General features: G+C 27.0%; 6 protein-coding genes across 10 annotated transcripts; 4 read left to right on the top strand and 2 right to left on the bottom strand.

Moving 5' to 3' along the window:
• Nucleotides 1-779: 779 nt before the first annotated feature.
• LOC103577195 (serine/threonine-protein kinase RIO2) lies at nucleotides 780-3594 on the top strand. The gene is made up of 3 exons (XM_008557756.3): nucleotides 780-1013; nucleotides 1121-1262; nucleotides 2054-3594. The coding sequence occupies exons 1-3, from the start codon at nucleotides 948-950 to the stop codon at nucleotides 3271-3273; spliced, it is 1428 nt and encodes a 475-aa protein (XP_008555978.1). The 5' UTR covers nucleotides 780-947; the 3' UTR covers nucleotides 3274-3594.
• A 204-nt stretch (nucleotides 3595-3798) lies between these two features.
• Nucleotides 3799-11291, top strand: LOC103577189 (sorbitol dehydrogenase). The gene is made up of 7 exons (XM_008557743.3): nucleotides 3799-4258; nucleotides 5475-5508; nucleotides 6321-6481; nucleotides 7155-7318; nucleotides 9440-9624; nucleotides 9875-10175; nucleotides 10903-11291. The coding sequence occupies exons 1-7, from the start codon at nucleotides 4202-4204 to the stop codon at nucleotides 11054-11056; spliced, it is 1056 nt and encodes a 351-aa protein (XP_008555965.1). The 5' UTR covers nucleotides 3799-4201; the 3' UTR covers nucleotides 11057-11291.
• Nucleotides 11292-12369: 1078 nt separating this feature from the next.
• LOC103577179 (protein PFF0380w-like) lies at nucleotides 12370-17801 on the top strand. 2 transcript variants are annotated; one of them, XM_053736907.1, is made up of 6 exons: nucleotides 12370-12540; nucleotides 12643-15236; nucleotides 15309-15497; nucleotides 15569-15759; nucleotides 16954-17549; nucleotides 17625-17801. In XM_053736907.1, exons 1-6 carry the CDS (start codon nucleotides 12528-12530, stop codon nucleotides 17768-17770), a joined length of 3729 nt encoding a protein of 1242 aa, XP_053592882.1. In that variant the 5' UTR covers nucleotides 12370-12527; the 3' UTR covers nucleotides 17771-17801. The 2 variants fall into 2 exon arrangements, with proteins under 2 accessions (XP_053592882.1, XP_008555953.1); XM_008557731.2 differs by having other exon boundaries at nucleotides 12370-15236.
• Nucleotides 17802-17946: 145 nt separating this feature from the next.
• Nucleotides 17947-20645, bottom strand: LOC103577173 (ubiquitin carboxyl-terminal hydrolase isozyme L5). The gene is made up of 6 exons (XM_008557719.3): nucleotides 20515-20645; nucleotides 20268-20331; nucleotides 20071-20176; nucleotides 19813-20000; nucleotides 18535-18732; nucleotides 17947-18452 (listed from the first exon to the last, which is right to left on the bottom strand). The coding sequence occupies exons 1-6, from the start codon at nucleotides 20588-20590 to the stop codon at nucleotides 18149-18151; spliced, it is 936 nt and encodes a 311-aa protein (XP_008555941.1). The 5' UTR covers nucleotides 20591-20645; the 3' UTR covers nucleotides 17947-18148.
• Nucleotides 20646-20774: 129 nt separating this feature from the next.
• On the top strand, nucleotides 20775-25212 carry LOC103577140 (lysosomal acid glucosylceramidase). 3 transcript variants are annotated; one of them, XM_008557675.3, is made up of 8 exons: nucleotides 20775-21065; nucleotides 21165-21281; nucleotides 22384-22467; nucleotides 22538-22853; nucleotides 23389-24172; nucleotides 24520-24794; nucleotides 24888-25013; nucleotides 25128-25212. In XM_008557675.3, exons 3-7 carry the CDS (start codon nucleotides 22422-22424, stop codon nucleotides 24988-24990), a joined length of 1524 nt encoding a protein of 507 aa, XP_008555897.1. In that variant the 5' UTR covers nucleotides 20775-21065; nucleotides 21165-21281; nucleotides 22384-22421; the 3' UTR covers nucleotides 24991-25013; nucleotides 25128-25212. The 3 variants fall into 3 exon arrangements, with proteins under 3 accessions (XP_008555897.1, XP_008555905.1, XP_008555889.1); XM_008557683.3 differs by having other exon boundaries at nucleotides 21179-21281; XM_008557667.3 differs by lacking the exon at nucleotides 21165-21281 and having other exon boundaries at nucleotides 20776-21065.
• LOC103577161 (28S ribosomal protein S30, mitochondrial) lies at nucleotides 24977-27496 on the bottom strand. Of its 2 annotated transcripts, none has more exons than XM_008557704.3 (4): nucleotides 26899-27496; nucleotides 25924-26525; nucleotides 25366-25759; nucleotides 24977-25285 (listed from the first exon to the last, which is right to left on the bottom strand). In XM_008557704.3, exons 1-4 carry the CDS (start codon nucleotides 27348-27350, stop codon nucleotides 25075-25077), a joined length of 1659 nt encoding a protein of 552 aa, XP_008555926.1. In that variant the 5' UTR covers nucleotides 27351-27496; the 3' UTR covers nucleotides 24977-25074. The 2 variants fall into 2 exon arrangements, with proteins under 2 accessions (XP_008555926.1, XP_008555918.1); XM_008557696.3 differs by having other exon boundaries at nucleotides 25924-26540.
• Between the last annotated feature and the right edge of the window lie 292 nt (nucleotides 27497-27788).

Raw genomic sequence — 27788 nt, forward strand, 5'->3', positions numbered from 1 at the left:
AACTAAATCTGCTACTTGAATCATTTATTTGAGAAATCCCTTAAGTCAAGAAAACAAAATTTTTCAGAAAACACAAAAAACGTTTTTCTGGAAAAACTTGCCATTGAAATAATAAATAAATAATTGAAGAGAATAATGTTAGCGTCTCTGAAAAATATTTAAATAAGAAAAATTCAATTTTTTAATTGAAGCTACTTAAAAAAATTATTTAAAGTTGATTGACTTATGGGGTTTCTCAACCAAACGGAAAAAAAAGTTATTAAATCAATGTTTTTTTAAATTTTTTCCACTCAAATAATTTATTAGACTGATAAAATGAAGTATATAATATATATTTAAACTCTGCAACTCAAAAATTAAAAAAAAAAAATAATTAATTTAAGTATTTTAATTAGTCATAGTATTTTTTTTTTCCAAAAAAAGCGCGAACTTTAAATAAAAAAGAAAAAATTATTTCTATAAAACTAAAACTGCATATATTTATTTAAAAAACCCCATAAGTCATTGATTTATGGTGTTTCCCAATAAAATGAAGTTTCTGTCACCCCGTTAATTGTTTTTCAAACACTGATTTGATGGATATTTTTATTACTTTCTATGGGGAGACATCCAAAGAACCCAAAAATGCAAAAAACTCAATTTCGAAAAAACATGACTTATAGGGTTTCTCAAATAAACGACTCACTTGAGACTTCACAAAGAAAGCAGATCTAATTATTTCATTATTTAAAAATATTGCGGTCTTTTTAAAAAAAAATATCCAGATGTCGCTGATATTCATTTGAATCCGCCATTTTATATTTCTATCGTAAAAACACGTGTCCACGTGTTTCTAACTATTTTTCAACAATAAAATAAACTCATACATGTTTTCAAATATTTAAATAATAATATTTGAATTTAGTAAAATAATAAATTTAATCTATTGTTATTAAATAATTTAAACAATGGGTAAACTTGATGTCACAGGATTACGTTATCTTTCTAAGGAAGATTTTCGTGTTTTGACTGCTGTTAGTATTTATATATAGTTATTTCTTATACATTGATACCCAAATATATTAATTTTAATTATCAACATTATTTATATATTTATCGTATAAAATTAATTTTGTTTCAGATTGAAATGGGAATGAAAAATCATGAACTTGTTCCTGCAATGCTTGTTGCTCAAATTGCAAACTTACGTCATGGTGGTGTTCATAAATTATTAAGGGAATTGTCCAAACATAAATTAGTTAGTTATGAACGAGGAAAACGATGTAAGATTTTTAAATAATTAATTATTCAATTTTTTTATAAATATTTTTAAAATTATTTACTCTATTTATTTACATTTTTTAATTTGTCTGTCTGCTACATTCACACTCGTTTTCGAGTTATCAAAGTTATGTCAATAAAAATGATATTAAAAGTAGCAGACAATAAAAAAATATTTTTTTTAAATTAACAACTAAAATACTTATCAGAAATTCTTACTTTTTTCTTTCTTACATTTAAATGGGTGAACAGTATCATCTTTGTTGCACTGATACAGTAATCAGGAATTTTGGCCGAGTTTTTTTTTCTTAAACAGACGAATATTATCAAAAATTAAGGCGCAACACTAGATTAGACAGTAGTGCATCAATGTGCAGTCTGTAGTTTGTCTGAGATTTTGTCTCCTAGAAAAACTCATCCAAAAATATTTGATAACCCCTGTAATAAAAGAAACTTTAAAAGTTGCATATCAAAAGCTGAAAAATATTTTTGCGCATGTTCTAAAAATTGAATTTTACTTACAAGTAATTTATTTAAAAAAACTACAAATTAAATACTATTAGAAAAAAGTATTTTAAAATGTGTCTAGAAAGATTTTAAAAAGTTCTTAATATCTATTCGAAAAATTACTTTAATATCTCCAATTAGTATTTGATATTTTTAAGTTTAAAAATTTAAAAAATGTCTGCTGATACCACTGTCAAAAATTATTAACTTGTAGACTTCAGATATCCCGTTATTACTCAGCAGCCAGGCATACAGTTCTATTAATTAATTGAATTTTTTTTTTCAGATGATGGTTATCGTTTAACTAATGCAGGATATGATTATCTAGCTTTAAAAGTCCTATCATCTCGTGAAGTAGTATCATCATTTGGTAATCAAATAGGTGTAGGAAAAGAATCAAATATATATGTAGTAGCTGACAAAAATGATACTCCATTGTGTTTAAAATTACATCGTCTTGGCCGGACATGTTTCCGTAACATAAAAGATAAACGAGATTATCATAAAAATCGTAAGTCCATGTCATGGTTGTATTTGTCTCGTGTATCAGCAACTCGTGAATTCGCTTATATGAAAGCACTTGAAGATCGTGGATTTCCTGTACCAAAACCCATTGATTTTAATCGTCACTGTGTTATTATGGAATTAGTTGATGGTTATCCATTGTGTTCAATAAAACAAGTTGAAAATCCTGATAAATTGTATGACGAACTAATGAATTTGATAGTACGATTTGGTAATCATGGAGTCATACATGGTGATTTTAATGAATTTAATATAATGATTACGGATGAGGGAAAACCGATTATTATTGATTTTCCACAGATGGTATCTACTGAGCATCCTAATGCTGAATATTTTTTTGAACGTGATGTTAATTGTATAAGAACATTTTTTAAACGAAGATTTGATTATGAAAGTGAATTATATCCGTCATTTAAAGATATTGATAGAGAAGATTGTATTGATGCTGAAGTTAAAGCTAGTGGGTTGACTAAAGAAATGGAAAAAGATTTACTTGTTGGTATGGGAATGATAAATGATGATGATGATGATGATGAAAATAATGAAAACGATGAAAGTAATCAAGACAATAATGCTGATGATAAAGACAATGAGGAAAAGACTTTAGATGATGCTAAAATTAAATTATTACGAGATGAAGTCGATGAAAGTATTGCTAGAGATTTAAATGAACAATTAAAGATAAAAGTTGATACTGATGGTAATAATGAAGAGCAAATTGAACGAGTTGATGAAAGAAGAGATTTTTCTGATGATGATGGTGAGTCGCAGTTTGATAATCGAAGTTTATGGAGTACTGCATCGACAATTGATCCGATGGTGGTAAAGAAACGGGTAAAACAATCATTGCTGAAGCGAGAGCATCGCGCACAGTCGAGAAAAATTTTAGCTAAGGGTGAAGCTAGTGCAACTACACGACAGAGGCGTGAAAATCGTAATAATATTCAACAATCTACTGGCGGCGGTATCTGGGGAGATTAAAATTTTTTTTATATTCCATACCCCAAGCGTAGGTGTGTTGAGTGCGCTTAACAATTTCCTCAAAAATTTTAAATATTTTTCGTAATTAAATAATTTAGTATAAAGTTTATACATCAATTAAATTATTTTATTGTAAGTACTTTTTTTCTTTTTAGTTTCTTAGAACTATCAATGAATTTCGAGGTACAAAAGTAAAAATATTTTTTTCAAAAATTTATGATTAAAATATTTTTAAAATAATGTTCATTTTTAATTAAAAATTTGTCGAATTTTTCATAATGACTTTAATAAAAAAAAAATATACGCAAATATTTTGTTTAAATTTTGAAAATATTATTTTCAAGTACTTGAATTATCTTGAGATTGTAAACTAGTTTTAGATAACAACTATTATTATTGTTACTATTATAGATAAATAAATGAAAAAACATTTATAAAAACTATGAAACATTTCTATTGATAACTTATTTTTTATAAATTTATCAAGTGACTGAGGTATTAAGTTTATTTCCCGGATAGATTTTATGGCGACAATAGATAAATATAAAGCAGAAAACTTTTATTACAGCAGCACTAAGATAAATCATTATCTTGGTAATTATAAAACAATATACGTTTTTAGTCGCATCACTTGACATTGACGTAATAAATAAATTATTGCTGGTAAAAAATAGTTTTGATGGGTATTCTATTGATAATAAATGCAAATGTTGGTAACCTTAAACTGAAGTCGTGTTAAGTCACCCTAAGGCTTTCAGAGCTCGTTCCAACATTACTCACTAAGATCGACAGCCAACCAACCAATCAATATATCAGCTAACCAGTTGCTCAAAGTCAGTCAGTAGGTTTTCACGATTCAGTGTAAGCTGGTTGTTTCGCATTACTCTTGACAGCTCTGTATCGGTAGAACGGAAGAAAAATTTAAAAAATGGATACGGGCAATAATTTGACTGCTGTTCTTTATGGTATCAATGATATACGACTGGTTAGTTTTTTTTAATTATTTATAATTAATTCAAAAATTTTACTGATTAATTTTTCTCTTAAAAATATCAACAGTCATTTGTCAAAAAATCAGACAGAATTTTTTTTTTAATTCATACTCCAATTAGTTAAAAATTTTTTTTTACTTGTGTTAATTAAAAACCATCTCAGAGTTTCCTTTAGTTAGGAAAAATCTAATGACTTTTAAATATTATAATTTTATTAAAAAAATAAAATAAAAATTAATGTGATAATTGAAAAAAGTGCAACTTACCTCGAATTTTTTAACTAACGCTCTAATTTATCTTTAATTTCCTAATTAAATTATACTGATATTAAATAGCTTGCATAATAAAAACTATATGCAGTTTATTACGTGTACATATTAATAATTGTAACATAGAAATCACGATTACTCGACATACATTTTTTGGCGCTAAAATAAGATTACGAAATATAATTTATACCTATATATAAAGATAAGTACAAATATACGCACCGTACGGCTCTTTATACACTAATACAGAAATAAAAGTTAATTCCTGTTCATATTATACATAAATTCATTATTTATTTTAAATATATGTGTTTATATATAAAGTGAAATCTATTTTTTTGCGGGAAATAGATGTTACATTCCATAGATAACGCATATATTTATTTTCAAAGAAGATATTTCAGGGTCAATAGATTTTCGAAACAACTAGGGGCCACTTGGAGATTGTACTTAATCATTGAGATTAATTTATTAAATGAGTAATTATACAATTAATGAAGAGGGAAAGTATGTATCCAACTGCTGCTTTAAAAAATTAATTTACATAGTACATATTGCTTTGATAATTTTCGGCTAACGTGGCAAGTAGTATAGCGGTGTTTTAGGATGACGGGCTTAATTATAATGTATGTAATAATCACGCACGTGATCTAGCCACGTTTCTCATGTTTATATATATACATATATAAACTACTTTATATCATATTGCATTGACATTGTACTTTGACATTCATTCAATCATACGAGTAGTGACCCTGAGCTTTTCTGTGTAAATATATATACATTTGTCGTAGTATGATCGATTGCCCATATATATATATATATATATATATATATATATATATATATATTACATTTAATGATGTAGATATTTATTTTTTATTGTAACTCAACTTTTTTTCTATAATTTGTAATATTTTTTATTAAAATTACTTTTTAGGAACAAACTCCAATTGAAGAACCAAACGATGGCGGTAAATATATTTTATATTTGTATGGGAAATTATTTAAAAATTCAAATTTTAAAAATTATTAAAAAAAAAAAAAATAATTTAACTTTTTCTTTTGGATTCGATCTAAAAAATTTTATTAGTTTATCAATACCTGATTAAAATATTTGAAGAATTAATTAATTAATCATGAATAATAAATTTAAATATAAAAAATATGATACTGAAAGTAGCAGACATTAGATAATTTTGTACTGGTAAATAAAGTAGAATTTTTTAAACATGCACTTAAAGATTTTTTTTAATTTTTTATGTGCAGTTTTTAAAAGTTGTTTCTATAGATTGTTTAATTATTTATTTAAAAGAAATAAATTTTTTTAAAGTCTGCTACTTGTATCATAAAAAAATGATATTTGTTTAGTAGTTTAAAAATAGATTTTAGTAATTACTTCGTTGACAAATGCGTCTATTTTGAGTAATAATTATATAACGAAAAAAAATGAATAAATAATTTAATAGTCTCGTAAGGATGTTTATACAAAACTCGATGTAATTTGAAAGAGACAGGGCTATTTTTAGCTCATCAATAATGGTAATATTTGAACTTATTAGACATTATGTACATACGTAATATAATAAAAGTGAGTTAAAAGTGATACATATGTCCTCGCTAATGTGTTAAAATAATAGTTTTAACAATCATCAAATATACGATAATAGTCACTAGTTAGTTTATAAATAACTATGAATCTCGGTATATATTGTTGCAATTATTCAATCATAATTACAAGTAAAATAGTAATAAAACCAATAGTATGTTATTAAATTAATTGCAGAAGTACTTTTGCAAATGGCATGTGTTGGAATATGCGGTTCGGACGTTCATTATCTTGTGAACGGAAGAATAGGTGACTTTATCGTGGAAAAGCCAATGATAATAGGTCACGAGTCCTCGGGAATTGTCGCTAAGCTTGGAAAAAATGTCAAGAACTTGAAGGTTTATTATTATTATTATATATATTCTTTGTATACTACTATTAAATTTATTAACTTTACTTCCCGTGTAACTCTGATTCAAAGAAATTATTCAAAACGATTAGAAACAATTCAAAATTATTGGAAACGGATCAATTTTACTACTATGTAGATATTTATTCAACATTGAGTGAATCGTTTTGTTTAATCAGAGAAAAAAATCGTTGAAAAAAGGACTAATTCTAAACTTTAAAATGTGATACAATTACGAACTTTTTTTAAACGATTTTTAAACTTTTGAAAATACAAAGAACAAAACAATCGACTTAAACTACAAATTAATGTTTTTGACTCATTTGCAAACTTTTTTTGACGCTCCGTTAAAAGTGGAAGGTTTCATAATTTTTTCAATGCAAAATACTTTCAGAAAAAATTGATATCAAACTATATCTGAACGTTTTTTGTTTTAGTATATTTTAACAATATCAGGATATTTAATGATTTGTCTCTTGAATTTTTAAAAACTCAAAGAACGTTCAAAAATAGTTCGCCGGTCACGTTTTGAAGTTCAAAGAAGTCAACACTTTTTAAACCTTTTATCGGCAATTTTTTTTACACGGGTTGACGGCTTTGCTTTTTTTAATAGTTTATTATAAATATATACAAATAGTTTAATTTAAAGATTTTATTTACAGGTAGGAGATCGTGTAGCCATTGAACCCGGTGTTCCTTGTAGATTATGTCAATTTTGTAAAGAAGGACGGTACAACTTGTGTAGAGAAATGATTTTCTGTGCTACACCACCCATTCATGGTAGTCTTCGCCGTTTTTATAGACATGCTGCTGATTTCTGTTTCAAGTAACTACTTATTTATAAATAATTATTGTAAATAATGCATCTTATTGCAAATCTACGAAGTCGTGACATTGATTATTTTCTATTTAGCCAAAATTTTTATTTCCTAAAGAGGAATTTTTTAAATTTGGGGATTCGACTTTAGATATATTGGGAACAAAAAAAAAAGACAAAAAATATATTTATAAATTTAAAATTTGTAATTTTTTATAGTAAAATTATTGAGCGATTTATAAAGTAAAAAGTATAGTAATTATTTTTTAAGAAGTTCAAAAAAATAATTAAAAATATCGCAACGAATAGTCTAGGGTCAAAATTTGTATTATAAAAATAATTTGTGAGAATTAAAAAAAAAGTGTTAAGTTTAATACATTTTTTAAATATGGCAGTATTTCAAATTAAAAATCTGGTTGAAGATAAATTTTTAAATATATTTCATGGAAAATACATTCAAAGCCAAAAAATCAATCATGTTATTTACAATAATTACAATAATTTAAAAAGTTGTAAATTATAGACATTGAAAACTCTTCGAAGAATCGAGATACAAATTGAAAAGAATCATGAATGTGATTTTCAATGGGTGTCGTAAAATAAAAAAAAATGAACTGAATAAATAATGATCGGTGTCACGATTTGTGTAATTTAAAGTGAAATGTCCCAAATATATATATATCATTTAAGGTCATAGCAAATCGATTTCTCGTGACCTTGCACTTTACTAACGAAAGAGATTTCTGTTATTTATTTTGTAACTTGTTTTAACAAAATGATAATAAAAATAAATAATTCGATTGCATAATTAGGAGACGACTACAAAATTAAAATAATAAATATAATTGTTTATTTTCTCACAGCCGAGTTAATCTTAAACACATATTTTATGCAACGAATTCATATTTATTGATTAATAAAATAAATTGTGATTAATGTAAATAAAAAAAGATGATAATTTATATCAATATTTACTGCTTATATTTTTAATATTTAAACCGTATCACTACAAGGAAAAAAAATGTTGCTATCACAGGACCGACCTGTGATTACACCAGGACTTTTCAGTGACTGCTACAAGAGTTTCTAATTAACTCAAAGTAAAAAAAACTCCAGTATAAAATAAATTTCTATGTAAAAATAATTTTAATTTTTGTCGGATGTAAATCGTGTTAAAAAACAATTTTGAAAAAAGTTATATTTAGTAATATTAATAATAGAAAGTAACCATTTAAATAAGTTGTATTTGATGGATATTTTATTTCAAAAATTTTTGTCTTACAAAACGTTACTGCGTTAATTAAATATCTCGTACTAATATAATTAATGATAGTAAAGTTAGCAGACATTTGACAATTTTTAAAATTTTGAAACAATAAATTAAAATGTTTATACAATAAAAACAAAAAAAAGCATGTGTAGACAATTCAAAATTCAGTACATGCATTTTTCTATTTTAATTATTTAATTTTTTTATATATAATTGAAAAATTGTCGTATGTCTGCTACATTTACACTCATATATAATTAAACAAATTTAAACGTAATCACCACAGTTATGGATTTTAACATTCCTCGCATAAAAGTCCTGTCGCTACCACAGGAAAATCCTGATGCAGTCTCAGGAAAGTCTTGTGATAACAACATTTTTTTCCGAGTGTATGAATTTTATTAGTAGCAATGTAATTTTTATTTAAACTAATTCCCTGCTAGAAAAATTCTCATAGAATATCATAAAAACAAAATTAAAATATATTCTATGAGATTTCATGTGTGCATTTGTCCATGAAAATATTCGTAGAAACTCATTATCACTAAAGTTCATCAGAACCCGAGATCTTAAAAGTAGCATCAGTCCCTCATAAAATCTCATCATATTTAAATTTCTTATCAAGATTTTTATAGTTTGTAATTGCTGAAAAAGATCTCTTATAGGAATCTACGAACTCCAGTCAATATTATAAATGTTTGAGATTTTATCCGTAAAGTAAAAAATAAAAATTTCTATATTAAATTAGAAAGATTTTCTAGCAGGGTCATCAATTTAATAACTAGTAATTAGTATAGGTATTTAATTAAATAAAATATTGATTAATAATTATCATACATATGGTCTTTAATTATTTTCAGGCTACCAGATCACGTTAGTTTTGAAGAAGGAGCATTAATGGAACCTTTGGCAGTTGGTGTTCATGCATGCAAACGTGCAAATATTGGAATTGGATCAAAGGTTTTAATTACTGGTGCTGGACCAATTGGTTTAGTAACTTTATTAGTTGCTAAAGCAATGGGCGCTAGTATGATTGTAATTACTGGTAAGTTTAATATTTTATTTAATTTTTTTTTTTATTATTAACTCATATCTTGAAGTAACCTGATTAATTCTAAGATAATACCTGCACATTTGTTATATAATTGAACGATGCAAAAATAGTTGTGTTGCATCAGTTTTTACGATCAGTTATCATATATTCACTTGCTAGATAGTATCTTTGTTATGCAAATATGTACTCAATGTGTTGAATTCCAAGGTAATTAAATGCAATTTATAATATTTGCTTGTAGATTTAATAGAACAACGTTTGAAAGTCGCTGAAGAATTGGGCGCAAACAAGGCGATACAATTGCAAAGAGAAATGAAAGAAGAAGATACTGTTAAATTGATTCATGCAGCTTTCGATGGTGAACCAGATAAAACCATTGAAGCGTCTGGTGCTGAATCGTGTATTCGCGTTGCAATTTTGGCTACTAAAGCTGGTGGTATTGCTGTATTGGTTGGAATGGGTGCACCAGAAGTTAAAATTCCATTGATTAATGCTTTGATTCGAGAAGTTGATATTCGTGGTGTCTTCCGATATGCCAATGAGTAGGTTTTATTTTTTTTTTTTTTAATGTTACTTCTTATTTAAAATTTAAACAAGAGTTAATCTCTTAAACATTTTTTTTATTATGGTTAATTTTTACTAAAAGCTTATCTATTTTTATTAATTAGTTTTTTTTAGTATAAATTATTGTCATAAAAAATACATTTGAATTTATGATCCTGAAGTTAACAGACAATTTACAATTTTTGGATTTTTTTTTTCTACAAATCAATTACAAAAAAAAATAAAAATATGCACTTGTAGAAAATTAAAAAAACTACAAGTCCAATTTTTTCCAATATTTTTTTTTTAATAATTTATTGCTTAAAAAAAATCAAAAAATTATTAAACGTCGGCTGACTTCAGTATCATTTAAATTTATTGACAATTAATGACATTATTTTAAATTTTTTTCAGTAAATTTTTATTGAAAATAAATCAAATTTTAATGAAAATAAATATTTTAAGAATCCAATTTAATTTTAATAAAATATTATATTGGAATTTTTTTTAAATAAATAAATTTAATGACTTAAATCAAACGTAAAACAAAAAAGATATAAACAATAAACTATACAAATTCTATGCCATCATTGATTATTTGAAAAAAAAAGTCTTCCTAAATTGAGTTTCTGAAATATATAAACTAAAACTTTTTTGAAAATAGTTTATAATTTATAAACTTGGATAATAAAATTTATTAAATTACATTATTTGTATTTTTTACAGCTATCCTGATGCATTGGCTCTTATAGCTTCCGGGAAAGTTAACGTGAAACCATTAATTACTCATAATTTCAAAATGGAACAAACTGTTGACGCTTTTGATGCTGCTAAATCTCCAACAAGTGGTGCTATTAAAGTGATGATTCACTGCCAATAAATTTAACGGAGTTAATCGTTACGTCCTACTCCAAAAAAAAGAACATAAAAATAAAATGTTAAATGTACATAAGATTTTTTGAAAATTACGAGAGCTATTGTAGCCGTATATACAAATTACGTCTTCGTCGATGATATTAATATACAAGAATATTTTTTAAAATATTTTTATGAATTATTTTAGATACATAATTATTTGCTATAAATGAATTTAGAAAATATATGTATATATTTGGAGTAATTATTAATGTAAATAAAAAAAGTAATATTTTTAAAGTAACCATTTGAATTTTTTTTTGTAAAAATTATTTTTCATTCCATTAACTATAAACTAAATTAATGTATGATTTTTTAAACTTATAAACAGAAATAGAATATGAAAAAAGTTAAATTTATTTATACATCAGTTAAGTTTACATGTAATTTTACGTGTGGAAGAGAGCAGAAATTAAAATGATATTATTTATGTGTATGAGACATCATCAAGATGTCAAATGTTTCATATCAATTTTTTAATTGAAATGTTGATCATTTGGAGAGTTCTCATTGAAGTCAATTTTTGATACCTCAATTTTTTATTACTAACATTCCCAGAAAGTTAGCGTCAATCTACTGCTGCAACTTGTTATCAATTTTCTGAGAAAATTCAAAGCGACTTTCCGTCGACTAATAGAACGCTAACTTTTGCCACCAATTTGGTGACAAGTTTCCAAAAAATTGGAGTTGCAGCTCAGAAATTGAAATGAAACTTTTGACACCTTAATAACGTACATAGAAAACAAATTTCAGTTCACATTTGTAGCGCTCTCATAAGTAAAATAGCGTATAAATTTGATGTAAAATAAAAGCTGACACTTCACAACTTTATCTGTGATTTAAATGTGGGAGTGTTAAAGGTTTAAATGAAATTTTTTGTATACTAGATGTCGTAAAGATGTCAAGTGTTTCATTTCTATTTTTGAGTTGAAATGTTGATCATTTAGAGAATTCTCATCAAAATTAATTTTTGATACTTTAATTTTTATCTCACGTATACATCAAGTATTCGCATTAATTTGACTGTCAGTTGAACTCCACTAGCTATTTGAAGAGTTGACATCAATTAGAGAAATTCAGAGGTTGTACTGTCAAATATTGATTGTAATTAATAATTTTACTAAAATTATTATTAATAATTCTAAAACATTAGCTAATGGAAAGTAACCGTTGAAAATAAAATTCAAAAATTATATCTATTAGCGCCAATTTTTAAATTCCTTGCGCGTGCGCAATCCGTAACATAACCAATGAGATTGTTTATAAATGAAACAAAAAAGCACGTGTTTGTTAATTTCTCTTTTTTAAGTTTATAAATTTTGATTTGTTATGAATTTATATTAATTAGTTAATTTTACAACTATAATTAAATAAAAAAAAATTATATTCTGTGACAACTATTTAAAATAATGAAATATTTAATTTCTAACTTCTAAATGTTAATTAATGGTAATAGTGATTGTTTATAAAATAATAAAAATATGAATGCAGAAGAAATATTAAACAATGGGTCAATTAGTTACAATTTTTCTCAAGAATTTAATATTGCAGATACTGTAAAAAATATAATCAAAGAAGAATTTGATATAAAAAGTGATCCAGGTGAATCGTATCATGTTAATTATTATGATAGTTCAATTGTACCGAATTCTAATGATGATTTAGGATTAAATGATGTCAATAATGAAGAAACCACATATGCGTCTCTCAAAACAGTCGATTTTGAAAGACTGTCAAGCCTTAAATCATTCCATACTTCACCTGTCAAATCATCGACTGAAAAAAGCCATCAAGATTTTTACCAAAATGATTTATCAAGTCCTAGAAAACTTGGTGCTTCTAAAAAACGTCGGAGTAGTAAAACATGTAAGCGAAATTCAAAAAATTTTGAATCTAGCGAAGAAACAAATATTTTTAATAATGAAATGACAGTTGTCAATAACACGGACAATGTAGAAAAAGAATTAGACTTGAAGGAATTTATCAGTGATGTAGAAAATGAAAATATTTTTTTAACACAGATGATTTTACAGGACAATGAATCTATTGGTGATAATATTGATAATGTAGAAAAAGAAATAGACGTAAAGGAGTCAATGTCAATAGACATTGATTATTTAAAAAATGAAACTGCAGATCAAACTCCGATTACTCCGGAAAAAAATAATGAAGAAATTGTTAATAGTACTGATAATTTAGATAGAGAAATAAATATAAAGGAGTGTATTGATAATGTACCAATAGATAATATTTTTTCAGTACCAATTACTCCAGAAAAAAATAATAATGGTCATGAAGAAAACGATCCATTGTATATTACTCCAATAAAAGAATTAGATAGTAAAAAAAATAATGTATTAAACAATTTAACACCTTCGATTTTGGAAGATAAATTAGATTCAGATGGCGAATATGACAAAATATGTAATGAAAAATTGTCCACACTTTGTCAGAATGATAGTAAAGCAGTTTGTTCTGACAGTGAATTTGAACGAATGTGTGATACAATTAAAAGTAATAATTATGAACCAGCAAGATTCAGTTTTGAAACAATCGAATTGTTGAATGAATTTAATGATCTAGATCAATCGACAAATAATAATTTACTAGCTGAATTATTAACGACACCTGTAACTCATGGTAATAAAAAAAATCAAGATTACATGATCACTATTGATCCATTGATCGATAGTTCAACTTCAATAAATTCAGTCTCTGACACTTCAGACGATAGTGATTTAGGTATTGAAATTAAAAGCAGACATATTAGAAAATTAATAGCAAGCAATGCTCAGCGTAAAAAGTTTTTGAGAGCAAACAGAAAATCTTGTGGTTCACTAAATAATGTGGGGATCGAAAATAAAGATGAAAATAAATTTGATAAGAGAAAAAAACGTACCAAGAAAATGATAAATAATAGCAGGAGAAAACGATTAAAAAGTAATGAAATGTCTTCTTTTGAAGACGATGATTCTGATGATAGTAATGGTGATAAAGTAGACAATATTTTACAAGAAAGTACTAGTGAGTTTAAGGTAAAGCGTAAACGCACTAGAAAAGTTTATAATAATCTTGAACAGAGAAGAAGTTCTCGACTTTTAGAAAAATCTGTAAATATTAAAAATATTAATGAAGATATTGAAGAATCTTTAGGGGATACGTCTCGAAAAATTAATAAAACTGATACTGAAATTGTCAGGAAAAACCGTAAAAGTTTTTCAAGACTTAAAAAGCCGTCTAACAATACAGCGAATCAAAGTATTGCTGAGATGGATCTTGATAATAATTTACCGACAGATTTTAAAAATACGATAATTGAAAATAATGAAGAATATTTTGCTAGCGAAAAAATTATGACAAATATAAAAAGAGAACGTAGTGATAGTATTGATAATAAATTTTTTAGTGATGATGAAAGTCAAAGAAATTATGAAGAATTAACTAATACTTCAATTATTAATCAAAAGTTTATTATAGATGATGGAGTTGATACTGAAGTTATCAAAAAAAGACGCGTTAGGAAAAAAGTTCCAAGTGATTTTGTACGACGAAGCAGTTCGCGGATTAGAGAAAAGTCACGTGATGATCGAGACATCGATGACAAAGAAAATCATGAAAATATCAGAGTGAATCCTGATATAGAAAATCAAGATTTTAAAGGGAAGAAGAAACAAGGAGAGAGCATGGGTAGAGGGAGAGGGAGAGGAAGAAAAAAAAGTATTAAGATTGAAGAACAATCTTGTGACGATGCTGATGAGTATGAAAATATTGGAGATGACCGGCCTTTGAAACTGAGAATAAAATTAAAGAATAGAGGGACGAATAAGGCGGGAAGAAAAAGTTTGAAGGTTGAAGAGTTTGATGATGAACATCAATCGGACACCAAAGAGATGGTTGGGGGACAAAATTTGATTGAAAAACACACACCGAGTAGGATAAAAATTAATGGAAAATATGAAGATAAACAAATATCGAGAAGTAAATCAATTTCAGTAAAATCAGAGCCTGAAATATCGGACGCTGCCGATGATTATGATTCTGATTCTTCTGGTTTACCTTCTTCGGAGATGAGTATGATATCAGAGGAATCGGAAGTTGAAATAGTTGAAGAAAAAATTCAAAGAATAGGACCTAAAATATTGAATGTATGCATAATTAATAAGATAATAATATTATAAATAATATACTTTTTAAATTTACATACTTTTTGTTTGTAGAAATTTATAAATTTAGAAGTTGAACTTGAACACGAGGTGCCAATACAACATCAACTTGAAACTTCTTTATTGAAACCGATGACTGAAGAATTAAAATGTTTATTTGGTAAATACTCAAAATTAGAGAGACAAAATTTTCGATTGGAAGAAGATAAAATTATTCAGAGAAATTGGAATCGTTTTTGTGAGGTATGAAAAATTATATTCTTATTTAAAATTTAAAATTTTATTAGTATTTTATATAATTTATATTTTCTTAGGTACATGATTTAGATCCAAGCTGTGCAAAAATACTTCTGGAGAGACATAATAACCGGAAAAGATTATTATTAGCATACATGAAAGATAAAATTAAACTTGTACAATTTTTAGCCAGAGATTTGCCGAATAGATTATTACATCAAGTGTGTAAAAGATTTCGAGCTTTGTACAGAGGCACAAAACAAAAGAAGTAAATTATTTTTTTCAATTAATTTTTTTTGTAGGGTAGAAGTTGCATTTGTCACTACTCTATTTTTGGACATTTAATACTTCATTTTAATTAATGAAAAACTATAAAACTAAATTTCTATTTTAATAATGGGATAAAATCTTACAAAAATTAATTATGCCATTACGTCTTTTACAAATTATTTTATTTTAATTTTTCGTGTCCAAAACTGGCTCTAAAGTGACCAAAAACGGTACCTCTATCCTGTTCTACAGTATTAAGAGCATTTTTAGAAAATTCCCTCCCCCATTTTTCAAAAATATTCAATGATTGTCATAATCGTATTAGAATTTAATTAATTAATTAAAACATTAATTGATAAAAGGACATTGTAGTTATAAAAATTATTCACAATTCTTATCAATTAGGAGTTTAACGAAATTTATAAAATAAATTTCAGTAAAATCGGCATGTCAATATTATGATTTTAAATGTCAAATTTTATGGGCTAAAATTTATTTACCAAATTTCGTTTAATTCCTGATTGATAACAGTTGTATGTAAATTTTCTTCAAATCTTTATCTTGGCGAAGCTGCAACGACGGTGACTTTTCTTTAATTAATACTTCAATTTCTTTTTAATTAAATACAGTAGGACCTCCTTATAAGACTCCTTATTAGTTTCTCTTTCAAACTGTCGCGATACCTGGTTTATAAAAAAGACAGAATGATAGTCTTATAACGAGGTTCGACTGTACAATAATACCCTTAATATTTGAAGAAATTCTCGAACAGTGATAGACTTTCGTCTATCATGACCGTATTAAAATTCAATTAATTACTTGAAAAAAAACTCTAAAGCATTGATTGAAAAAATGAGGAGTTAGTTGCAATTTTACCGAGATAAAGATTTGAAAAAAAAGTTACTTACAGTTGTTATCAATCAGGAGTTAAACGAAATTTGGTAAGTAAATTTTAGCCCATGAAATTCGACATTTCAAATCTGACATGAAGATTTTACTGAAATTTATTTAGACTCCGAATTGATAACAAGTATGTAATTTTTTTTCAAATCGACGTTGTCTTTTTTTCTTAATGCTTGTTATCAATTAATAAAATTTAAATAGTTATGAAAGCTCAAGGTTATTGAATATTTTTAAAAAATGGGGGGTATTATTAATATCTAATATTAATCAATATTATTATCATTATCAGCTACTACAAGAGTAAAAGCACCCGCAAACGATTCACGTCCAAAGATGACAGATTAATTATAGTGTACATTACTCAAAATCAATCAAATATTGAAAAGAGTTGTAAAGAATTAGCAGAACTCTTGGGTCAAACTGAATCAGCAGTGCTGTCACGTTATCATTATTTGAAAGACAGAAAAGCCAGAGTACGTAAAGGAAGACAACTTATTGAGTGGGATGTGCCTTTGACAGAAAAGTATATAAAAAATTTAATGGAATTAACTTTGAGTGATGAAGTAGAAGAATTAAAGTATGCGAAAATTCCAAAAGTTGTGTGGATAGAAATGGAAAAAAAAATGAATATTCCTAAGTCCAAATTGATGCAGTTTTGGCATTGTCAGCTTCATATGCAATTATTTCATCCGAAATGTATTATATCTAGTGAATTAAGGATAATGTTGATTGAATACTTGTACGTTAAAGGTATTTCTACTAGGCGGGAAATTGACTGGACAGTCGTTGCTCAACATTTTGACGGTGCAACCAATGAGGGTTTGAGTAGACTATTTAGTTCCATGGTTGCCATGTCACCTTTTCCGGATAAAGAAAACTTGTCAGGTAAAATTTAATTAAAAAAAAAAAAACAAATTTTTTATTTTTTGTAATTATATTAATTAAAACTTTTTATTGCAGAAGTAATTGAGTGGTTGTATGAAGTAAAAATTCCTAGAATAATGAGGGCTAAAAATGATAATTATTTACCACGACTAATTTATAAAGATGGTAAAATAGAAGTCATTGATGATTATCCGTATGAAAGAGATACAAAATTAGACTAAAATTAAATTATTTAAATATGTTAATTTATATAAAGAAAAAGTTTTTTATTGATAATATATTTTAAATAAACAATTGATACAAAAAAAAATTGAAGTTTGATAATTCAATTTTGAAATGTACCTGAAGATCGGAACGTTTTTCACGCAACGAAAAAAAAAAAAATTTATATAAATTAACTGCTCAAAGGTAACTGACTTAAGGGGTAGCTCTGGAGGTTGGGGTGGCGTGCAGTTTCTGGCTGACATACTGGCATCTGTGCGAAAAATTTCAGAAATTTAGATCCAGTAGTTTTTATTTTTTATTTTCGTTCCGCAAAAAGTGTTCCGATCTTCAGATACATAATTTTGAATTATATTATAAGTAAATGCATTTGAAATTTAGACGTTACTTTTTTTTGATCGTTTTTCAATAGCTCGTTCTTTAGCTTTCTGATAAAGAGGAACAAGTTTACCTTCTTTAGCAAGTACTTTTAATAATTCAACAATCAAAGGAAGATAATTGTGTTTACGTCTGGCGTTTTCGATTTTATATCTTTTCGATTTGTTGATTTCATCTTCAATAAGCGATTCTAGTCGTGCAACTTCTGCTGGATCACAAGTACTGAGTTTTTGTCTTTCGTAAAGCATTTTTCGATCAGAAACAATCGCCATTAAATTGAATCGAATTTCTCCTTCATTGTATCTAAAAATTTATGTGCATTTTTAATGTCAATATTATCTTCGTCATTTAATATTAATAATTTTCATAAAAAATACAAACTTACTTATTAATTCTTTTTTGAATAATTGGTTTAGCTGCTTGAACCCATTCCTCTCCAGTAGGACAAGGACCTAAATCTATAGGGCCGTCCTTGAGACCATCGAGTTCATATAATCTTCCATCGATAGGAACGTAACTTACGTAATGAAAAACATCCGAATCATTGTTTTCTTGCTTCTGGTCATATTCAAAAAATGTTTGCCTGTAATTTATTGTATAATTAAAATACAGCAGATATAAACTAATTCTAAATAACTTGGATCTATCCGTGACCATTTTCCATCTCAAAAAAAAATATTTTTTCAATATATTGATGATTTTACACATATCAACTATTGCTGCTACGAGAAAGAAAAAATTTAGAACAAAAAAATCAGAATTTCAATCATTTTTGGAATTTTCCAAATTTCTGTACTTTTTGAAAATTATTTATCGAGCTGATTTTTGGAAAGAGTTCTTAAAACATTTTTAACCAACAACCCTGAAAGCCAAGCTAGCGATAACCTACTGCAGCAACTTGTCATCAAATTGAATAATTAACACGATAAGATTTAATAAAAACTATGTAGTTAATGGACCGTACAATAGAATAGCTAACCAAGACGAGTTCAATAAGGATATCGACTTTTTTGGCAGATCTCTTCCTGTTTTTTGTTCAAATACTTAAAATCGTCTCTATAAGTAATCAAGTTTTTTATTTCCTCAGTCAAAAACGTCTAAATTTAATTATAATTGAATATGATTCTATTTTCAAATCATAGTTTTTCTTGTATTTGTAACTATAACATGTAACCAGTTGTATATAGCCGGTTGTCGTACAATATAAATAAGTGAATAAATAAATTGGCCGCAAAAATTGGCATTTCCATAAGTTGACGGCAACTAGCCGCCATCTTTCTCATAAAGTTGGGGACAAAAGTTGACATTCCATTAGTTGACGGAAAATTGTCTTGAATTTCCTTAGAAAGTAAGTAGTAGATTGTCGTCAACTTTCTGGGAAAGTTGGTAACAAGTTGCAGTCAACAGTTACAAAAAGCTGAAAGTTGTTGACAATTTGATCACAATTAATTAACACCAATTTTTTGACCAGCAAGTCTTGTTATCAGGAATATTTTCAAATGACTTAAAAAAATAAAAGTTAATTTTTATTTGGGCCATCCTAATATATAAGATTTTTCTTTTTTTTCACGCTGTAATGGGGCTACTGTGATTTGTATGTATATGTAAATCGCAGTAAGTCTAAAAAAGTAAATAAAAACATTTTGAAATTAAATTTTCATACCTTGCAAACATATTATGAGCATCTCTTATAACATCAGAATTACTTAAAGTAAGTCCTCGTATTGTCGGATCAAAACTTTGACAAAAATTTTTAAATTCTTCTAAATTTGGTCCGATTGATACATCAGAATGTTTGCAATTTAATAAAATACTTAAAATAGCCTGCGTAGCGCAAACGTTGCCTATTACCTTTAATAAAAAGAAAATAAATGAACTATCAATTAAACTGTTAATCAACAATAATATTTTATCTACTCACCTGTTTAGCAAAAAATATTTTATCTAATCTGTTATCTTTTACAATAGGTCCTGCTGGTTCTTCACCTTGTACCCATTTAAATAGAAATATTAACCCATGAATTGGTCTACGGAATAAAAATTTAAATTATTTATCAATAAACAAATATTTTAAAAATTGCTGATAAGTTCATAGTATTATTACAAAAAATTACTCACTTGAGTGGTTCAAATTGATCTTCATCCAAACTCCATAATTCTTCAACTTGAGCTCCTTTTGCGCCTAAAATAAAACATTTATTTTTATTTTAAACAAATAAAGTATTTATAAATAAACCAAAAAACTTTTTTCTAGGTTATCTTTCATGATTGTCATCGCAGTATTACAATTTAATTAGTAAATTAATTTATTATTAAGTATTATTCAAAATAAAATAAATATCTGTAAGTTGAAAATTTTAATTACCAAATTCTTTAATTAATTCTGTAAAAACACCCGGGTCACTTTCAATGACACACCAATATCCTGTAGACGACGCCATTATTTTCGATATACTGCAAATTAACCATAAATTTTATTTACTTACATTTACATGTGTAAAAATATTTTTTAAAAGAGTAATAACCTACACACGACACACAAACTTGGTACTTATTTTCCCCGTAGCTCACGCTACAGTCGAAGTTGTCCTCATTTTGTTGTCTATCTTTGTTCTCAGTCATTTTGATTGCAAATTTCAAGTTGACAGGCTACCGTAAGAATTCCAAGTCAACTTGACTACAAAAACTTAATGTTCGATTAATTGACGCAAACTTCCCTTCAACTTGATGTCAAATTTAAGTAACTTTTATTGTTCTGGCAACACTCTGTCCTTGTATGAAAACACCGAACATAGAACAACTTGTAGTTCAAACTTAAATTGTATTAATATTTTATTCAAAAATTGGAATATCTTTCATTTGGAACAGTTTTTCAAATTGAAGGAAACTTTTGCTGAGCAAGTTTGAAGCGCCCAGGTTTTTAAAATTTACAATCTATCTGTAATTTTAAGGTCGTGCCTAAAAAATTAATGAATTTTAGATTTCTGTTGATTAATTTATTGATTTTAATTACAGCGATTTTTTTACAGCTTTTGACAAAAAGCATAAGAGCTTTCTCAGATCATTTTCATCATTCGAGTTCCATAAATATTTAAAACATAATTAGATATCTAAAGTTCCAGAATTTTTTAGGTACAACCAACCTTATTTACATTAAAAATTAATTAGAATTCAATACTGCTATTGGACGCTTAGTTATCGGCTAATTTAAGGACTTTGTATTTCGGGAATCCCAGCTTTAAATGTATTATTATGATTTATTATAGGACGTTGTAATGAACCGTCATCTTAAATTTAAATGATGATCAATTTTATTATGGTACTTGAGTAAAAATCACTGATAGTACTAATTATTTTTACTCCGTTTTTATAACTGAATTTTTTGCTAAATACCCTGACTAAGAAAAATGATTTACTCCATGCTGTGTATATCTACATATTAGTCGATTCAAATTGTTTTGAATCATTTCAAATAATTTCTCTTAACCAGGGTATTAAATGTTAGCATTTCTAAATTTACAATATTTTATTGTAACTCGCTATATAACTTCTACAGTTCACTTATAGTATGCGCCTACAGTAAATTTTACTCTAAATTTTTCCCCATGTATTATTTTAAAAATGTATCACAGTATCTAAATTTGTTTTAAAATGATAGTAAAATTTTTTTGGGTTTTTTTTATTTTCGTAATTCTGATATATATCAGAAATTTTAATATCAGTTTCATACAAAAACATTTTCTTAAATAATTTTCAATTTAATTAAAATTAGAGATGCGACGTTTTTTTTTTTTTTTTTTGACAACAAAAATTCAAAAATCGAATTATCTTCAATTGATCAAATTTATAAATTCCACTATTTTTTATTTATTTAAAATATAAAACAAACATGACATTAAAATATTTAGTTATATAAATTACATTTTTTATATAAATTACAAGTGTTCAAACTATTAAAGTTTAAACTCCAGCTGTTGATTAACTTTGATAATTTTTTGAATTTTGAGTATCTTGGCATGACCAGTGTGTATTTTAATTAAATAAAATTTTTGAATAATTACAATGTATCATCTATAAATATTCTGTTAGTGACAGTTTGATAAGCAAACTGATAATATTTATCTATTCAAATGAAAATATTCAAGAATATATTTAAGCATTTAAAGTTCACAAATATATTTCAAAAATATTAAATATTCTATTTATCGACTTCAAAAGAACTGTAAAATTTCAGTTCGTCTTTTCATATATTTTTCAATCGTATACTACATCATGTCGATGACCGTTCTCTTTATTATTTTATACACCAGTATATTAGGTGAGTCCATTAAAAAAAAGTCATATTCTACGTAAATTTATCTAGTAATTGGATTTATTATTTATTACAGTATCTGCTGAAAATTGTTTGCCGCGAAGTTTTGGAGAAGATAGTAATGTTTGCGTGTGTAACTCTACATACTGCGACTTTGTAACAGTACAAATACCTCAAGATGGACAATTTAGAGTTTACGAATCAAGCAAAAGTGGCCAACGATTAGAAACAAAACTTTATGACTTTGATAAAATAATAAAAAGTAATATAAAGCTTTATTTAAATTTTGAAAAAAAATACCAAACTATACATGGATTTGGAGGTGCGTTTACTGATTCTAGTGGTATAAATATCAACACTCTTAGTGATTCAACAAAAGAACAATTATTACAGTCAGTAAATTAAATATTAACAAATAGATCGCCTCACTAATTTCAAAAAGACATTTTTATACGCCCTTTTGGTTTTCGTCAAGTTTATAGCCAAAAGGGCATATAATTTTTTGTTTTCATTGCCAATTGTTTGGTAGTCTTAATGACAGTGTTACATTTCTACTTACAATATCTCTATCAAGGGAAGTAGCTACAAATCTACTCATGTATTTTAGCCTATCGATAAAATAGCAATTTTTTTGTGAGTAAAGTCGCTGAATAATGTTGTGAGTGAGTAGAGTTGTAGCTACTTCCTTTGAGTAGAGATGTTGTGAGTAGAATTGTAACACTGCCGACTCAATCTAATGCTTAAAATTGAAGAAAATATTTTGAAAACCAAAAGAGAGTATAATTTAAACTACATGCCCTTTTGGCTTTAGTGAGTTTCCTACAGCCAAAAGGGGTATAAAAATATAAGCCCTTTTGGAGTTAGTGACGCAAGATATTTTATTTCATACAAAATTTAAAATACTAAGACAAAAGTCTTTATTTTCAGATCATATTTTGGCGAAGGCGGAAGCAAATATAATCTAGGCCGCGTTCCAATTGGTGGTACTGATTTTTCTCCAAGACCTTATTCGCTCGACGATACACCGGATGACGTTTCACTAAGAGACTTTTCTTTAGCAAAAGAAGATACTTATTACAAAATACCATACATGAAAAAAGCTCTGAAAATAAATAAAGAATTAAAATTTTTATCTGCTTCATGGTCAGCACCTCCATGGATGAAAACAAATCATAATTATACCGGATTTTTGGGTTTTTTAAAAGAAGAATACTATCAAATATACGCTGACTATTTAATTAAATTTTTAGAAGATTACAAAAATCAGGGCCTACCGATTTGGGCTATTTCTACCGGAAACGAGCCAGCAGATGTTTTTGCACTCAATACAGTTCACTTTAATGACATGGGTTGGACTCCTGCTACTGTTACAGAATGGGTTGTTAATAATTTAGGACCGACTTTACTTAATTCTACATCAAATGAAACAATTATCTTAGCATTAGACGATCAACGATTTGACTTGCCTTGGTATCTTCATGCAATGCATAATTATAACAATCAAATCGATAAATATATTTCTGGTATCGCAGTTCATTGGTACATGGATAGATATTTCCCAATTGAGTTGTACGATCGAACACACACTGCCTTCCCAAATAAATTTATTATTATGACAGAAGCGTGTACTGGAAGTACATTTTGGGAATTAACAAAAGTTCGATTAGGATTTTGGAAGCGGGGAGAAAGATATATCATGAGCATTATTGACGTAAAATTAAAACTTATTAATTTAAAATATGTCCATGTTAAAGAAATGGAGTTGAAAAATGTACAAGTTTTTGTTATGCTGTTGACCAAATTTCAAATAGAAAGTTGAGTCACCAAAAAATGATACATTTAAATATTGATAAATTGTAATGAAATTGAATTTTCTGAATCAGGAATTATATTATGGAAAATTTTTAGAGGCTCGAAATCGTACAACACAATTATCTGGGGACTCAACTTGCTGTTCTAAGTTTGGTCGCCAGTATAATAAAAATTCGTACATTTTTCAACTCCATTTTTGTCCTCTTATAAGTGTTGTAATTATTTTTTTATAAAAACAATTTATAGGATTTAAATCACTGGATAACTGGATGGGTAGACTGGAATCTCGCATTAGACAAAAAAGGAGGCCCTAATTGGGCTAAAAATTATGTTGACTCTGCAATAATTGTAAACTCAGAAACAGATGAATTCTACAAACAACCCATGTACTATGCAATTGCTCATTTCAGTAAATTCATTTCACGCGGATCTGTCAGAGTTGATCTTACTTACCACAGAAGCATTAAATCCGTTGCATTCATCACACCAGAAAATACTACTGTAATAGTACTTTACAATAAGTATGTATTAAAAAATCTCTTTAAAAAAAAAAACAAAAAAACGACTTAAATTATCAATAGTCCGACAATTAAAAAATTTTTTTTCTTCCTCAGAAATGATAAGCCAAAAAATGTGACTATAGTAGATCCAAATAAAGGAAATATCAATTTAATGGTTTCAGAAAAAACTATACAAACAATTATTTATAGACATTAAAGAAAAAATTTATTTATTTTCAGGTAATTATATACTTAATAATATTTATAAAAATCTATTTAAATACTTACGAAAATAAATGCTTTACTTAGGATAATAAGTCTTAGCGAATTTAATTTTTTTCGCTTTTCCTTCAGGGCGCAATACTTTTGGTATATAACCAGGACAATGATTATCCAATCTACGTAAAAACGGATTAATTCCATAATCCCAAGGAGTACGTCTTTTGTCCATGGGTCGGGTCTTGAACATAAACTTATAAATTTTTTGCCAGTGGTATAATTCAGGCATCCGTCTATAGAAAAAAAAAAAATTAAATTTAATATGAGTAATTATAAAAAAATTTAACAAGTATTACTGTATTGCAGTACGTACAAGTGTCTAGGTCTTGCTGACATTAAATGTTTGTATCTTTTTTCAAGCCAAATTCTTTTCTCCTTATCCTGTATATCTGCGACTCGTTGTTCTTCTTTACCCAAATAGGGTTTAATGTCAACACCGACTCTCTCTTCAGGAGTATTTACATAAAATTTGATCAAATTTTTTATAACTTCATCGTTGAATTCAATTAATTTATTGTTTTCCACCTTTTCGTACAACTTGATCGGTTCCGTGATCCAACACAAATTTCTTTTCGGATTTTCATCAGCCTTCCGTTGATGGACAGCCGTCGTATTCAGTTGATAAACACAGAATGACCAGTACTGACCATTAGTTATAATCATTTGATTAACTAATGGATAAGTGATATCATTGAAAGTTGAAAATCCTGAAGATAATAAAAAAAATTACGTTATTAAAACTCTAGGTCAGAATTCAGATTTAAATAAAATCCCTTATCATTCCGAATTCAATCCTGATGTTTTAATTTAAACGAAAATTAATATTATTTTTTAATAAAGAGTATTAGCTAATAAATATTAATAAAATCACCTAAATGACAAGCTTGAGATAAAAGCCACGCATAATTACTGAAAACAGCTTGTGTTTTAAGTGCATCTATTTCATCATTTAAATCTTTGGGTCTCTTTAGTAAATATCCACGTTTATGATAAGACATAAAACCAAATTCACTTGGATCTCCAGGCCAAAACCCAGGTAAAGTCGTAAGATGACGTCGTTTAACATAGTGTCCAAATGTTCTTGGATCAAATTTAACTACTGGAACTTCAAACTCGGGGTTTTCACACTCTGTCATAGTTAATATTTCTTTTAGTGGATGTTGATGCCTGAGTTGTAATATCGGTGATCCTAAATATTGAAATTCTCTATCTATGGGTTCATTCAGCGAATCCTTAAGGTTATTTTTCAGCAACGATATTCTTGTTTCTCTGGTCATATCAATCCCACCAAAAAACCAACCTGCTTCTATTCTAGGATCATAATCTATTTCAACCCCCAATAAGTGCGGATAATCTTTAGCTAATGCTGATGACATTAATCGATTAACTTGTTTAGATACAGCACTCCCTACAAAATCATCAAGTTGATCCGGTTTATCAGGAGTTTCTTCCGTCCGTTGTCCTGAAGATTGACTGAATAACATAAGTCTGTATTAAGGTAAGACCCAGTACCTGATCAGGAAACTAGTACCTGATCATTCATATATTTATATGTATATATTTACTAAATTTAACTAAATATAAATATAAAAATACATAAAGTGATCGAGTACTATATTGAAATTTAATGAATGTAATTGTAGCAGACATAAGAAAATTGTTAAATTACATATAAAACAATTAATCAATGAAATTGATAAAATAAAAAAAAATGCATGTACTGATTTTAAAATTTTCTACAAGTCCATTTTTCAATTTTTCTAGAAAAAAAATTTTATTTTATTGTTTAAGAATTTAAAAATTGTCAGATGTCCGCCAACTTTGCTGCCACAAACGCAATACATACTTTTGGTTTCTTAATTCAAAGGCTACGCCGTCTTCAATTAACTGCTTGAGATCTTCTGTCAAACTATTCAATTTTTCAGGTGGCATTAGATTATCATAATATGAAGGCAGAGATGAATTATTAATTATGTGCGTACGAGTGATATATTGAGCTTGAGGTAACTCATTGTAATAAACACTGCCTTCATGAACCATAAGACATTTGAATCCCCAGTAACGCGGCATATTAACTTTTATTAATTTTTCCTCCGGAGTCGGAAGTTGTTTTACTTGCTCGTGCCAATGTTCTAGTCTTCTTTGCCATTTAGATACCACTGATACATCTAAAATTGGAGGGTATACTGAACTTTTAACAGAATCAGCAACTGATGTATCACTCTGCGAATTTCTAATACATGTCACTACCGGCGAGTATTTAACACATGAGCGAGAATTAATTTTTATCAATAACATTCTGATATTTTTTTTATTTAAAAACTTTTAAAATTAATTTTTACTCTCATATATTTATTTTGTTGATATATATAAATTTATTGTTTTGAATATATCATCAAAAATAACCTGCCTACTCTCAACTTCCAACATGTGAGATTTTAAGCATAATCATAATAATAAATATTTTAATTTTTATGCGCATGTGCGCGCGATGAGTGTGAATGTAGCAGACAAATTTAAAATTTTAAATAAATAGAGTAAATAATAAATATAATAAAATTTTAAAAAGCGCGCATTTAACAAATTTAAAAAGTAATGAGTGTTTTTTTTTTTAATTTAATTTATCAATTATTTACTCTATTAATTTAAAATTTTAAATTTGTCGTCTGCTACATTACACTCATGTGCGCGAGGAATAAAAAAAGACGGAAACTAATGTAAAAATTTAAATGAAAA

The sequence above is a fragment of the Microplitis demolitor genome, chromosome 1 (genome assembly GCF_026212275.2).
Source record: "Microplitis demolitor isolate Queensland-Clemson2020A chromosome 1, iyMicDemo2.1a, whole genome shotgun sequence".
NCBI classification, from domain to species: domain Eukaryota; kingdom Metazoa; phylum Arthropoda; class Insecta; order Hymenoptera; family Braconidae; genus Microplitis; species Microplitis demolitor.

Bases quoted from the DNA above. Each gene is read 5' to 3' on its own strand.
- LOC103577173 (XM_008557719.3), bottom strand. From the start codon at position 20,590: ATGGCGTCGTCTACAGGATATTGGTGTGTCATTGAAAGTGACCCGGGT. The intron at 20,332-20,514 runs GTAATTAAAATT...GTTTTATTTTAG, and splicing joins AGAATTAATTAAAGAATTTG to GCGCAAAAGGAGCTCAAGTT. The intron at 20,177-20,267 runs GTGAGTAATTTT...TTTATTCCGTAG, and splicing joins GATCAATTTGAACCACTCAA to ACCAATTCATGGGTTAATAT.
- LOC103577195 (XM_008557756.3), top strand. From the start codon at position 948: ATGGGTAAACTTGATGTCACAGGATTACGTTATCTTTCTAAGGAAGAT. The intron at 1,014-1,120 runs GTTAGTATTTAT...ATTTTGTTTCAG, and splicing joins ATTTTCGTGTTTTGACTGCT to ATTGAAATGGGAATGAAAAA. The intron at 1,263-2,053 runs GTAAGATTTTTA...TTTTTTTTTCAG, and splicing joins TTATGAACGAGGAAAACGAT to ATGATGGTTATCGTTTAACT.
- LOC103577161 (XM_008557696.3), bottom strand. From the start codon at position 27,350: ATGTTATTGATAAAAATTAATTCTCGCTCATGTGTTAAATACTCGCCG. The intron at 26,541-26,898 runs GTATGTATTGCG...ACCTTAATACAG, and splicing joins TTTGAATTAAGAAACCAAAA to ACTTATGTTATTCAGTCAAT. The intron at 25,286-25,365 runs GTACGTACTGCA...TTTTTTCTATAG, and splicing joins TCAGCAAGACCTAGACACTT to ACGGATGCCTGAATTATACC.
- LOC103577140 (XM_008557675.3), top strand. From the start codon at position 22,422: ATGTCGATGACCGTTCTCTTTATTATTTTATACACCAGTATATTAG. The intron at 22,468-22,537 runs GTGAGTCCATTA...TATTTATTACAG, and splicing joins TTTATACACCAGTATATTAG to TATCTGCTGAAAATTGTTTG. The intron at 24,173-24,519 runs GTAAAATTAAAA...AACAATTTATAG, and splicing joins ATATCATGAGCATTATTGAC to GATTTAAATCACTGGATAAC.
- LOC103577179 (XM_008557731.2), top strand. From the start codon at position 12,573: ATGAATGCAGAAGAAATATTAAACAATGGGTCAATTAGTTACAATTTT. The intron at 15,498-15,568 runs GTATGAAAAATT...ATATTTTCTTAG, and splicing joins ATTGGAATCGTTTTTGTGAG to GTACATGATTTAGATCCAAG. The intron at 17,550-17,624 runs GTAAAATTTAAT...TTTTTATTGCAG, and splicing joins GGATAAAGAAAACTTGTCAG to AAGTAATTGAGTGGTTGTAT.
- LOC103577189 (XM_008557743.3), top strand. From the start codon at position 4,202: ATGGATACGGGCAATAATTTGACTGCTGTTCTTTATGGTATCAATGAT. The intron at 7,319-9,439 runs GTAACTACTTAT...AATTATTTTCAG, and splicing joins GCTGCTGATTTCTGTTTCAA to GCTACCAGATCACGTTAGTT. The intron at 10,176-10,902 runs GTAGGTTTTATT...TATTTTTTACAG, and splicing joins GTCTTCCGATATGCCAATGA to CTATCCTGATGCATTGGCTC.